The 13,730-nt window shown below is 33.5% G+C and overlaps 1 protein-coding gene across 2 annotated transcripts in view; it reads right to left on the bottom strand.

The window, feature by feature from the left end:
* TDRD3 (tudor domain containing 3) overlaps positions 1-13,730 on the bottom strand; it is a 160,173-nt gene that overhangs the window by 54,857 nt on the left and 91,586 nt on the right. For both annotated transcript variants that reach the window (XM_023513424.1, XM_012805383.2), the window contains 3 exons: positions 12,799-12,939; positions 8,804-8,960; positions 7,600-7,725 (listed from right to left, as the gene is read on the bottom strand). In XM_023513424.1, the coding sequence (XP_023369192.1) occupies positions 7,600-7,725; positions 8,804-8,960; positions 12,799-12,939 (424 nt within the window). The remainder of the gene's footprint in view (positions 1-7,599; positions 7,726-8,803; positions 8,961-12,798; positions 12,940-13,730) is intronic.

The raw sequence follows: 13,730 nt of genomic DNA, 5'->3' as shown, positions 1-13,730 counted from the left end.
CAGGACAAATTATTCAAAAGCAGGATGTCTAGTTACCTTACTGGGGAGGAAGGCTACTTGTTTGTTCCAGACAGTTTGGCTCCTTCTGAGCTAATTGCCCTTGCCTAGAAGCAAAGGAGGGAGCCAGTCTCCTTCTGATACCTTGTCCAGGAGGGAAGTACGGAGTTTACATTAGCCTTTTCATTTCCAAATGAAATTACATTAACCTTTTCATTCCCAAATGGAGTTACATTAACCTTTTTGGCAGTGGAAAACCGTATATTCCCTTCCCATTCTCCCGCTGTTCCCTAGCTTGTCGTGCATTCTTTCCAAAAATCCGGACTTTTTTAAAACGCCACGGGACACGGGACAAATTGTTAAAAATCAGGACTGTCCCACCAAAAGCGGGACGTCTGGTCACCTTATCTAAAATCCTAAAATACAAAGAACTACTCCCTATTTCCCCCATTCAACCAACCCTAACATATATGTAAAACACCGCCATTCATACTTCTCTTCCTTAGAAAATTCTTCTCAAGATAATTTTCATCTTTGTAGCGTATCTTGGATATTAAATAACACAGGAATTGTTTGATTAAACATAACACTTTCTTACTGTCATTCCCACACTACTCACTGTCATTAATGCCTTCTGTTCAAGTGTACAGCTGTAGACTTCAGTAAAATCAAGTGGGCTCCTCTGTTGATAAACGAGCCTTTACATGTGATGCACTAGAATTGTGGGTCAAAAATAATTTACAAATAATACCTTCATGTTATTTTTGCTTTAATTCAAATATTAATGTTCAAAGTTTGAACATGTGGCCTTTTGGGCCTTAAGTGAGGCCTTTTGACTTAATCCAAATTTTTGAATTGAAGAAAGGCATGCAGCAGAGAGAGATGAAGGTTTTCTTGCCTCCTCTGGTGCTTAAAAAAGAACAATCTTGAAATCAGAAGGCTGTAGGTTCCCCATCCCTGTATGAAGCCTATTTCCTTATCTTTCTAATGGAAATAACAATATATATTTTGCATTTGCATGATGATTAAATGAATTAACAGCATGCAAAACACCTAGCACAGTCCTCGCCACACAGATGCTCGATAAATGAATTATCATTTTATTTTATGGTTAAGAAATATTTAAATTAATGGACAACTAAAAAGAAAGAAAATAAAAGAATGGCAAAAATGAAAGAGGCACTCATGTTCTAGTATTTTAAGAAAAGCTAGATTCATCTTTCACAGATCTAAGTACCAAAAAATTATGAATAATTATGTATCACATGCTATAAAATAAAATAAGTTAAAATACTAAAGACTCAATATGCAATTTTTATAACAGAGAGAAACTCCTTCAAGTCACTAATGCTCAGAAATATCAGATACAACATCTACACAGAAAATTCAAAAATTCAGAGCAAAATATATTTGGATCATCTGCACTTAAGATGGTCCCTAATAATATTCTAATAAAACTATGACCAAAATAGTTTTGAACTCAATAATTCTGAACTCACAGAACCTGTTCTGCCTCTTTTAATGATATTCTACAGAGACTAATTCTGAAAAGTTAAGTCCTTTGGATTTGGCCCTTAGCAAAGTTTGGAGATGTTTATCACTTACTGCCTGGCATATTACTTATTAATCTAAGAAAATGTCAATGTATTGCATATGTATTGCATACACTGATGTCTTCTTAGACTAATAAGTAATATGCCTACTTATTCCTACAAGATGTACCTAGAAGTCACACAATTGTCACATATCTGGGCAATTCTAAAATTATTAACTACCTTCTAAATGTATTTATAAAGCTGAAATATAATAGTGACTTACAAAGTAACACATCAATGGCAGAATAAGTTTTTTTCACTCACAAGTTTTCATAAATAACAATTGTAGATGAGGCCAATTTTCAGAGATTTTTCTAGTGCTACTATTACTTAACAAACTGCCACTCAAAATTAGTGGCATAAAAAAACATTCACTTTATTATGCTCATAGATTTTGTGAGCCAGGAATTAAGAAAAAGCACAGTGGGGACAGCTTCCCTCTGCTCTGTGATGTGGAACCTTCCATGGTTAAGATGCACAGCCTCGCAGTGACTGAACAGTCATCACTCAGGATGATCCGACGATTCATGCACCCATTGGTTCAATGCTTAGTTGGAAAATGTACAGACAAGGACTGCTGAATGAAAGAAGCCTCTCCATGAAGCTTAGGTGCCTTACCACATGGCTGTCTCAAAGGAGGCAGCAGAGAAGCTTGTTTTCATTTCCCACCTATTATTGTGCCCACCGTCTTCAACCACGTGGCCTCACCACTCTGACAGAAGGGAAATTTCAAGTGCCATGCTGTCAGAATACTTGTAAATCCAGGGACCACAATGTCTCAACAACACAAACTAGAGCATTTCAAACTGAACTGTAGTGAAAGACCAGGGTTTTTGTTTTAGCTGTTGTTTTAATTTCTAATCAGCTCTTGCATAATGTAGTAACAAATGGTGAGGCACTGTCACGTTGCTTAAGGAGTTCCTAAACACTCTTGGTTTCAGTACTTAATGCATACTTGTTCATTAATCTGACAATAAGAGGTACGTATTGTCATAGACTCTTCAATATTAAGGGTGAAAAGTTGTGCCCAAATAGAATTGAAAATAATTACTTCAAGATAAGCTTAAAGTGCTATTTAAAGGTTGGGGTAAATCTGTACTTAAAAAAGAATGTAACAGAAAGAACTTGGCCTTGTAAGAAGAAAAAGTCAAGGGCCGGGAAAGTCATGAGAAGGGGAAGACAGAATGACAGGTAGTAGGCAGACAGCTATCTGTTCCTTCTGTTTTCTGCTGTCTGACAGCTTATGACTTTATTCACATAGAAACATTCTACCATCAATTTCAATCAATGCAGAGTAATGCTGTTTGATATAGTTAGATGTAAACATACACAATAGCCAATACATGGGTGATCCTTTCTTTTTTCTCTCTAATTCTGTGACAGATCAGAGCAGTCCTTTTCTTGAGGAAAGCGTTCACAAGAACATACAGCCTAACATGTGCATGTTTCTTTCTCTTCTGGACTTAGTTTCCATTACCTTTCTAATTAGCTATTACCATTATATCACATTTCCTGCATGTGGTCCTTATTTTTCAGTCTTCCAAATTCGAGCTGTACATCTACAAGCCAAACAGTGACTTGAAATATGACAAGAAAATGAAACAAAAACATGTCTCCTACCAACTAACAAAAATCTACAACTTGATGTGAACTACCCAACAACCAATATTATCTTGATATCTGCTAACATCTAAATATATTATTTACATATGAATATTATAAGAACTTGAAATTATGTAGTCCTGTTAACCAAGATAAATACTAATTCTCTCAAAATCCAAAGAAAATAGAGTAATGGAACACCATAAAAACAGTGTATGTACTATAGTCTGAATATGGTCCCACCAATGAGTGAATGGAACATTTTAAGCAAGCAGGTAGTAGGAGAAAATTTGTGTGAAAGGTCACTGGTGGCAACACAGAGGATGAGATGATAAAGTTCTAGAAAGAACAGTGAATAGTTCTAGTGAAGTACAGCAGTGGGAATGGAGATGACAGGTGATGAGTGGAGCATGTTACTGCCTCTGCTGTTGCTAATCATGATGATAATGATGGCATGAACTGCCACATATACAGAAATTTATTTGCCAAATACTATGATGCATTATCTAATTTTATCTTTATAATATCCCTTCAGATAAGTGCTGTTACTATTTCCACATTTCCTGATGAAGAAATTAAGGTTTAACAATAGTTATCTAACTTGCCCGAGACACACAAACAGTAAATGCCAGCGTACTGAGTTAAGCAGTAGAATCAATAAATTCACCTGCTTTAGAACCTTGTCCCCTTCTTTTGGTAACAAAAAGCAGTGCAATTCAACTTCACTTTTTTTTTCAGAGTATTAATAAAAATGTCAACTAGAATTATGTTTTATTCCAATTTAAAGATATAACATCAAAAAGTTAATGCTAAGAGAAAATTTCTAAGAAAAGGAGATATGAGGAGCAATTATTTCTAATGGAGTTTTAAAAAATTAGAAGAAATGACAGCAGCTTTTGCTCTTGTAGAGAAATTACATAATATGATGTGAAAGTAAATGTGTTAGTAACCTCCGTTAAATTTTTCACAAAGAATCTCACCCTTAAGGAATTTTTTTTTAAACAAACCTGACACATTACTGTTCACAGAATCTGATATGACATAATGAGTCCATAACAGGCCCAGGCTTACTCAGCTAATTTTGACTTCTAGTGGTACTGAAACTAAACAAAACCCTCAGACACCTTATACTGATATAAAACCTGCAGGAAAATTTGACTATTCAACTAAATTAAAAATAAAATTTTTTAAAACTCCAAATAGACATATAACTAAATCACAACTACTTTTTCAGTTTTCATTTAAAGACAGGAAGGAGGGAGAAGTGGGGAAGGGATTAGCAGAGAGAGGAAAGGAAGGGGGGTGGGGTCTTGGTGTGTGCCACACCTTTGGGGGGCACAACACAATTGTAAGAGGGACTTTACCTAACAAATGCAATCAGTGAAACCTGGTTTCTTGCACCCTCGATGAATCCCCAACAATAAATTAAAAAAAAAAAAAAAGACAGGGACTCATTCTGTCATCTAGGCTAGACTGCAATGGTACCTCAAACTCCTAGGCTTAAGTGATTCTTCGACCTCAGCCCCCTACCCCCCATTAACTAGGCTCTAGGCTCTAGCTCTAACATGCTGCCAAGCCCATCTAACTTGTCAAAATTTTTTGTAAAGATGGGGTTCTCATGATGTTTGCCCAGTCTAGTCTTGAACTCCAGGCCCCCAGCAATCCTCCCATCTCAGCCATCCAAAGTGCTGGGATGAGCTAATGCCCCTGACCACGATTACTCCTTTACATATATTTGGGTTTACAACAGACACAAATAATAAGGTTTATGATATAAACATAAAATTCTAACATTATACCTCTCTTCATTAGTGGTTCATGAGGCATTTAACCATTAAACATTAAAGATACTCTATCCTGAATAGCTTCTCAAATTTTCCTTAGAAAAAATGTTGAACATTTTCTCCCATCAACAAAGAGTTTACTTTAGAATGGAAGATTCATGAAACAGTGACCAAATTCTGAGCAAAGACCAGAGCAGAGATTCAGGCGTACAAAAGTAACAGTTCATTCTGATTCTGGGCATTAACTGCAAGTTAAAAAAAATTGAAATCTTAAAAGCTGAAATAACAATTGAGTGGTTTGTCTAAACTATTTTATTATTATTAATCTACTACTGTGAATCCCAGCTTACCTAAGAATATCAGCATTTAGTAATGTGAGTGGGTTAACGAGAAAAAGTAACAAAATGGTATCTGCAAAAGATCTGAGGGCAACCACACCTCAAGTTTGCCCATCAGTCCCGTTACCCTCATTGTTCCCACAAAGACTAACCCAAGAAAATATAAAAACTATCCACAAATACAAAATTCTTCCTTCTATATACGTATTATTGTCCGGTTATTTGTACTTATATGTGTTATCATGAATCTCTTCTGTGTGATGCCAACATCATCAAAGAGAATTTAGAGTCAGAAAAGCTGCCACCGAAGGAATCAGCTCCTGATGAGGCAAATATTTGAAACAATGAATAGCAAATCAAGTAGTGTTTTCAAGTCTGCCTAAAGTATTTCCTAGCTATTCAAAATAACTATTTGGCAATAAATCTATTTGGTAATTTATTTTGGCAATAAAACTTTGAAATAAAAAACTAAATATTATTAAGGGTTACAAATTAGGCCAGGTCATATCTGATTACTATATTCAAAATTTCTAAGCCTTTATATTTTATTCAGTATTATTTTGGTTTATACTAAGTAAAGGGTAATTTTTTTTTTTAATAAGCATTCTTATGTCTCTTCGTGGTTTGTTTTGTCTCATAAACTATATACTAAGCTCTTTGGAAGAAGAAGCAACAAATATCAATCCATTTCTCTAATTTCTTGAATGAGGTATTTCATTACCCTATGGATACCTACCACTTCATACAAATCTGTTATAAACAAATACTAAATAAAATACTGTATTTATAGAATGAATAACCCCTCACAATATATACAGTTGTGTTTGAGGTTCAATATTCATTTCATGTATCCTAACTAAATTTGGCATCTTTTTCTAAGTAGAAGTTAGTATTTATTTTGTTGGTATAAGGTTGGATTCTATGAGAACTGAAACATGATAGGCACATAAGCTGTAAACAGTTTACTATTTTCTGCCTTAACTACATTATGATTTAGGAGACACTATAGGAGTCAAAAGCAAATGTTGGAGGGACAGAAGAATGAAAAGAAATCAGAGCTCTCAGTGAGACAGTATAAAGGGAGGCAGGGACAGAAACACTAGTAAGCATGAGTCAGGAAGAAGTCAGAAAGATCTGAAACAGCAGCAGAGATTCCCCTGTTGGCCTTGCAGTAGCAAACAACATGCTGTAAATGGCCCTACGGAGTGGCACCTGAGCGCAGCAACTAGGAGCTGAAAGCAGTACCTTGCCAATTTCAAGGAAAAAATCAGAACTTTAGTCCTATATTCCTAGGAACTGAATTCTACTAACAACCAGTGCTGGTACAAGGACCTAAACCCTCAGGCAAGATTGCAGCTCCAATGGAAATCTTGATATCAGCATCTGAGACATTAAACAGAGGCCCCAAGTATGAGATAATAAATAAGCATTGTTTTCAGCCACTAACTTTGTAATAATTTGTTACATAGCAACAGAAAACTAATACATCATCTTACAAATCTAGTCTATAGCAAACATTATACATTGCCTCTTATATAATTTAGCATAAGCAAATAAGTTTCCATTTTCATGAAATCTGGACATTTCAAATTTGTTATAAAAGCGTTATTACCACTGAGCTTATTTGGTTGGATTAAAAATACATTTGAATGAGAAAGCTGAATTTAAAAGTATATTTCCTTAACCTTCTAGATATTTTCTTAAATTTATGACTTTAAAATATTTACCACATTACATGCTTAGAAAAAAGCTACATGTTTATAACATACTTATTTCTTTTTTCATTATTTGTTAGTCACTAAAAAATACATCACACTGTGAAAGCTTATTCTCTTACAGTGTGAACATTTTTATATAAGATGTAATATGTGGAGAATGAAGAGATATATCAATTTCATGAAGATATGTCAATTTCACAATCAAAATAAGTTATATAAGATTATATAATAAGTTTTCCAAAACAACAATCTACTTACATAGCTAAATCTGTCATCTAGATGGGAGCAAAATTTGAGAAAGTAGTTTGGTGATATTACTTATCACACAGGAGGCAAAATAAGCTGCCATTTCTGTTTTCAGAAAAACAATTAAAATTTTCTTTTCTGCTTTTGTCAAACAGGAAACTTGTAATTAAATAAATTTATAAATACCCAGAATACAGATCCATAATATCAGTTGCTTTATTAAACCTTTTTGTACAAATCCAAATAAAGTTTTGTCTTTTAAAAATAAATCAACTAAAAAAGAAAGAAAAATAAAGAAATCTGCTTTAAGTTAGCCTACCTTCCACACTCAAATTTCCCATTTTAGATTCCAAGAAATCAAATAATGTACTTGGTGCTGATGGCCTTCCATTTCCCAGGTCTTCTTCATCTTCAGATCTTATTCGCCCCCTGCCTTTTCCTCTGCCTTAAGATTTAAAAGCAAGAAATATATATTGCATATGCAAAAACAAAGAAGAAATATAGTAAAATATTATCAGCAATCATTTTAATGTTTTAAGTAGAGTTTTGTTTTTCATTCTTCTCATATTTTTCTATATAGCCTAATCTTTCATAACAAAAAGTCTGGTCTTGGTTTGTGGGTGAGTTGTTTTTGTGTTTTTTAAGAGATCAGGTCTTTCTATGTTATCTAGACTTAAGTGCATTGGTTATTCATAGGCATGATCATAGCACACTGCAGACTTGAATGCCTGAGCTCAGGTGATCTCCTTGCCTTAATCTTCTCCCAAGAAGCTGGTACTATAGGCATGAACTTAGGCACCCAGCAAGAATTTTTAAATGATTATATTAAATAGTATCTTTAATCATAGTCTAAATGATCTATTCAGAAATTTGAATTTGTTCATATAAATTATCTTTTAAGAAAAAAATCATTTTTATAAAATTTTTTCTTAATCACACATTTCTTTATGAAAAATATGGGACTATAACTTAAAAAACCACATAACATACTTGGTCATTCAATAATTAAAAAAAAAAACCAACAACTGTAAGCCAGGTACAGTGGTGAATTCCTATAGTCTGAGCTATTCAAGAGGCTGAGGTAGGAGACAGGTTTGACCCCAAGAGTTTAAGACCAAACTGGACAACATTTATAAAAAGCAGACTACATCTCTTAAAAAAAGAAGAATACCAAGTAATTATATACTTGTTAATTTTTACATATTTGCAGACTTTGTCATTAAAACAAATGGCACAGTTCTAGAAATAATTAATAGAACTTAACACTTTATATCATATTTTCTCTATTACTCATAACAACTCTGTTAAGTAGGGCATTGTTAGACCCAGTTTATATTAAGATGAAGACAATGAAACCGTTGGTAACCTGCAAATGTCTCTACAGTTCTCAAACTGGCATTCCTTCCATTTATCACAATACTAAATAAACTTATAGCCCTCACAGCAAGAAAAATCCAGCCTGTGTCAACGTATGTTCCTCTAAAAAGCAAACAATACTATCAGGATTGCTTAATAAATTATACCTCTCAGAGGTGGACCCATAACAGGTTTCTGTTTATTGCTGTTAAGAAGTACATTCAATGCTGCTTCTAAGTTGTTGCCATTATCCATAAGAGCTTGTCTCGAAGCTTCCTTACTGAAGCCCATTTCTGTTATATGCTTTAGAGCCTTCTCGTCAACCTGTAAGGAATAAAGAGAAAAGCTGATCGTCCACAAATAAAGCAAGATAAAAGTTTTTATCTATTCGCTGTCTTTTAACTAAAAATTACATCGAACAGAAAGAAAATATACTAATACAATATTCACTTGCTGTATGTTCACACCATAGTCAAAAAAGAATCTGTGATATGTGGTGCTGTGCTGAGTACTCCGTACTCTGAGCACTCTGTCTGACTTAAGTATCATTGCAAATGCAAAATAAAAAAGAAAATTTTATGATATGTTAGAATAAGGCCTTTGAAAATAATATAGACAGTGAAAAGAAAGCTACCTAACAAAATATTTTCATAGTAAAAGATGGAATATTTTTTATACTTCCCCATCCTAAAAAGGAAGCGTAATTTATATAGCACCTTTCCAAAAATGCAAAGAATAAACTAAGCTAATAAAATGGTGTTACTCAGTAGGTCTAGGATGTTTTTATTCTCCATTGCTTCAGCATTCTACTCTATTATATTCACTAACGATACCATCTATGAAGTCTTGGCAGCTGTATTCCAACCAGGAAAGTCTACTTTATAAATGCTGGAATCTAAATCTCCTTGAAAAATCTAGATTGGAATAAATTCAAAAACCACATCAGTAGCATAAACGTATCTCATAAAGAAATATCTTGAACCAAAGCCAGCTGGGAAAACAGAACTTTGACTTTTGTAAATCAAGAGTTAACATGGATAAATGATTTAAGTTAGCCTATGCATGGTATGTATGTTGCAGACACCCATTCTGACACTGACATAGACATTGATCAAAGCACAGTATTTTTTTCCAAATACTGTATCACAGAATCCTTCTAAATACAGTATCTACTACCAGTAGATCAGAGTTTAGAGAAAACTTACCTACTACCACCCTTGCTGTAGATATCCTAACGTAAATGAAAAAAATACCTGGATACCAAAAGTATTATTTATTTCTCTTATTCAAAAACTAATCCAAACATTAAAAAAAATAATATTTGCTCATTATTCCTAAATATTTTCCTCTCCAAATTGTCTTCTAAATAAATATGTAATTAAGAATATTATCACATATGTAAAACGTGACCAAAAAGTACTTTAAATGACCCAAACCACATCTCGGTATAACTTATTTTGCCTTTCTCATTGACTCACTTTGCAATTAACCAAACTACCAATCACAGGTGTTTCTCAAGGCCAACCTCTTTCCAGTCTTTCCAGAGGGGAATCCTTCCTTGACTTTTTTAAGCTTTTCTTTTTTGCTATCAATCCTTGTCATGTAGATGCGCCATTCATATGCCCATCTTTTCCATGGGTATCTTCACATCATCATACCTTTGTGTGTTCATCCTTGTGTCCAAATTACCCTTTTTGATAAGGAGACCAGTCATATTGAATTAAGGCTCATCCTAATGACCTCAGGAAGATTTGTTCATGTCCTAACTCCCAATACCTCTGACTGTGACCTTATTTGGAAATAGCATCCACAAAGATGAGTTAAAAAGAGGTCATATTTTTGTCAGACACAGAATTCTTGGTTGAGTTTTATTTTTTCCTTCACTACTTTGAAGATATCATTCCTCTGCCCTATGACCTACATAGTTTTTCATATAAGAAACTGGCCATTTATCTTCCTGAAGATCCCTTGTACTTGATGAGTCACTTCTCTCTTGATGCTTTCAAGATTTCTGTTGAAACAGTATCTTGCATATACTGTAGCCTGACCTGAATCTGCATTTATCCTACTTGGAGTTCAATGATCTTCTTGGATATGCAGATACATGTCTTTCATCAAAGTTGGGAGTTAGGTACCATTGTTTTTTCAAATATTTTTTCTGCCCTATTTTCTCTCTTTACCTGGAAACCCAATAATATATACATTGGTAAATTTGATGGCATCACTTTAGGTTTTGTTCATTTTCCTTCATTCTTTTCTCTTACTATCATTCAGATGGGTAATTACAATTGCCCTGTCTTCAAGTCTGCTGATTCTTTCGTCAGGTTAGAAGTCTAATCTCCAGTTGAACTCATCCAGTGAAATTTTTAATTGCAGCTATTTGTGCCTTTTAGCTCCAGAACATCTATTTGATTTATTTTTATAATTTCTCTTTATTGATATTTCTTAATTGCTCAGACATTGTTCTCCCGATTTCCTTTAGTTCTTGGTCAATGATTTTCTTCAGACCTGTGAGTATATTCAAAAATCTCTGGGCTTCTTCATGAATGGTTTCTATAGGTCTCATTTTTTTCCTGAGAATCAGACAAATTTTCCTGTTTCATTATACGTATGCCTTGTAATTTTTTGTTGATAACTGGTGGAAATTTTGAATACTGTAATTTGATAACCATAAATCAGATTCTTCCCCTCCCCAAGGATTGTTGTTACCTGATTAAGTCTACAGTCATCAATAAGTCTAGTAACTTTTCCAAACGTTTTTTGCAAGAAATATATTCCTTTTGATGTGTGACCACTTAAGTCTTTGTTCCATTGTCTATGTGGTCAGCCCAGTGACCTCTGTCTTTCTTCATAATTCATTATCCTTAGATGCTACATGTATCTGACTAGGGTTAAGAGTTCTAAAATAGTTGCTTCAAGCAATGCTTGCCAGCTCAATATTCCTTTGGTGGAAGAACTGATTACTACAGCTTTCTACTCCACTATCTTTGTAATGTTACTTTCCTGCATGTTGTTAATCATCACAATTACTTCAATCTGCTAATCATCTCTGATGTTCTTTGTCAAGACATTCTCAGAGAAGTATTCTCAAATTTATTCAAGTTTAAGAACTTCTTGACTCAGGGATCATGTCTTTTTCAGCTCACTGTATCCATTCCATTGCTATTTAAAACTTTTAAGAAAAAGAAAATAAGATGGCCTTTTTCAAGAAACAGAGAGGGTGGCCCACAGTTAGAAATCCATTCCCCTTGAATTATTGATTTAAAGTAAGCATACATCCTAGTCCTAGTCAGTAAGACATGAATGAAAATCTGTTAGAGATTTCAGAAAGGATTTTCTTCTCTGATAAAATATACCTACACCCAGAAAAGTGCCCCTTTTCTTTCCAGCCTTTAACTTTTCCTGTGAAGATTTAGCTCAAGGAAAATCTTGTATTCCCGAGGAGAAAAGCAAGAAATCATGTAAATATCCATAAAAATCTCTATTATTATTATATTGCTGAATTTTTTCAACCTTTGTAAACCATCTACCTCTGGACTTCTTGTTGTATGAAATAAACCCCCATGGTTTAAGCTAGTCTTAAGTATTCTGTACCCCAATGACAAAATCAACCAATGTCGTTTGACTTCTAAAGGCAGAGAAAAAAGAATTGTTGCCAACTACCTTAGATCTGAGGACACTGTAGCATGCGAAAAATATTTTCCACTCCTTTCATTTATCTTACCCTATTTTGCAATTGAGTTCATAATATTTGTATGTGCTTGTTTCAATATACTTTTCCCAAAGAGCAACAGAAAACAAAACAAAATCACTGTAGATAAAATTTGAAAAAAAATGTAATGAAGGGGAAAAAGGGTAGAAAACTATGTTTTTGATGTATGATCTTCTGACAGTTCTTTATCAACCCATGCCACAGACATTATTCAGACATTAGTAATATGAGTGAAACAGAAGTTTTAAATAAATTATTTTTCAAAAATCCAAATTTTTCATAAGTTAATGTAATCTTAAACAAAAGCCTTCTTAGAGTTATAAAATGTATCCATAATATACTTATTAACAAAGCTGGTGTGGTTGTGATTGTGAGGAAAAAAAAATTAAAAATCATTGAGACAATTAAAGAAAGAACACATTAACATTGTGGTTGGTTCTTTAGTCTTACCAGTTCTCTATAAACACCTTCATGTTTTGCCTCTGATTTGGTTGACTTTTCTTTTGGTAAAACTTCCCTATTTCGGTTACCAGAAGTACTCATATTGAGATTACTTCTAGCACTGCCACCACCTCCTCCAAATGTCTTGGCCTTTCAACAAGAGAAAGATAAAACAGATGTAAGCAGAATTCAAAAACAGTCTTAAAAACGAAGACTAAATACATCTAGCAAATCTGAATTAAAAGTGTCTTAATTATGTTTTATATGAATAAATGAAATGTTAATTTATAAACAACACAAATATCTAACTGGCCATAATCTCTTTTTATCACAAGTCCCGGCCATCCAAAAAAACAAAAGTTACATAATTATAATCTTTAAGTCTCTCCAAGGCAAGTCATCAAAATAAATTTAAGTGCACCAAAAAAAAAAAAAAGAAGAAGAAGAAAATAAAATAATATAAGCATTATGGAGATTGGGTGCCAAAATTATTTTAGGTTAGGATAGTTGGGTGATGTCTTGAGACCTGGATTCTAAATTCAACTTCCAGGCAAGGTTACCTTTAGCAAGGCACTAAATCTAGAATTAGTTAAAATTATGCCTATAGTCCAGTAATATTCCATAACCTTAGAAATGAGACAAATAATACAAATTTGAATACCAGATTAGAATCTGAATACCAGATTAAATACCAGATTGAATACCAGATTAAATCATTACTGATTTACTATTTACATTTTAACCATCATTTTTTTACCAACTACATATAAAAGCTTCAAAGTCTATATTTCTTATTTTGTCTGTCTTAATTGAATGACTATATGTGTGATTAAATTTGAAACTTTGATTTGATCTTATTTTTGTTTTTGTAAAATGATTTTTATGAAATAACCAATATTTTATAAAGTACTTTTAAATGATTACAGTAAAAAAAACTGAGA

Source organism: Otolemur garnettii, unplaced genomic scaffold (assembly GCF_000181295.1).
Source record: "Otolemur garnettii isolate 467f Iridium unplaced genomic scaffold, OtoGar3 scaffold00040, whole genome shotgun sequence".
In the NCBI taxonomy this organism is placed as follows: Eukaryota; Metazoa; Chordata; class Mammalia; order Primates; family Galagidae; genus Otolemur; species Otolemur garnettii.
This window is presented reverse-complemented; position numbering and strand designations above follow the sequence as displayed.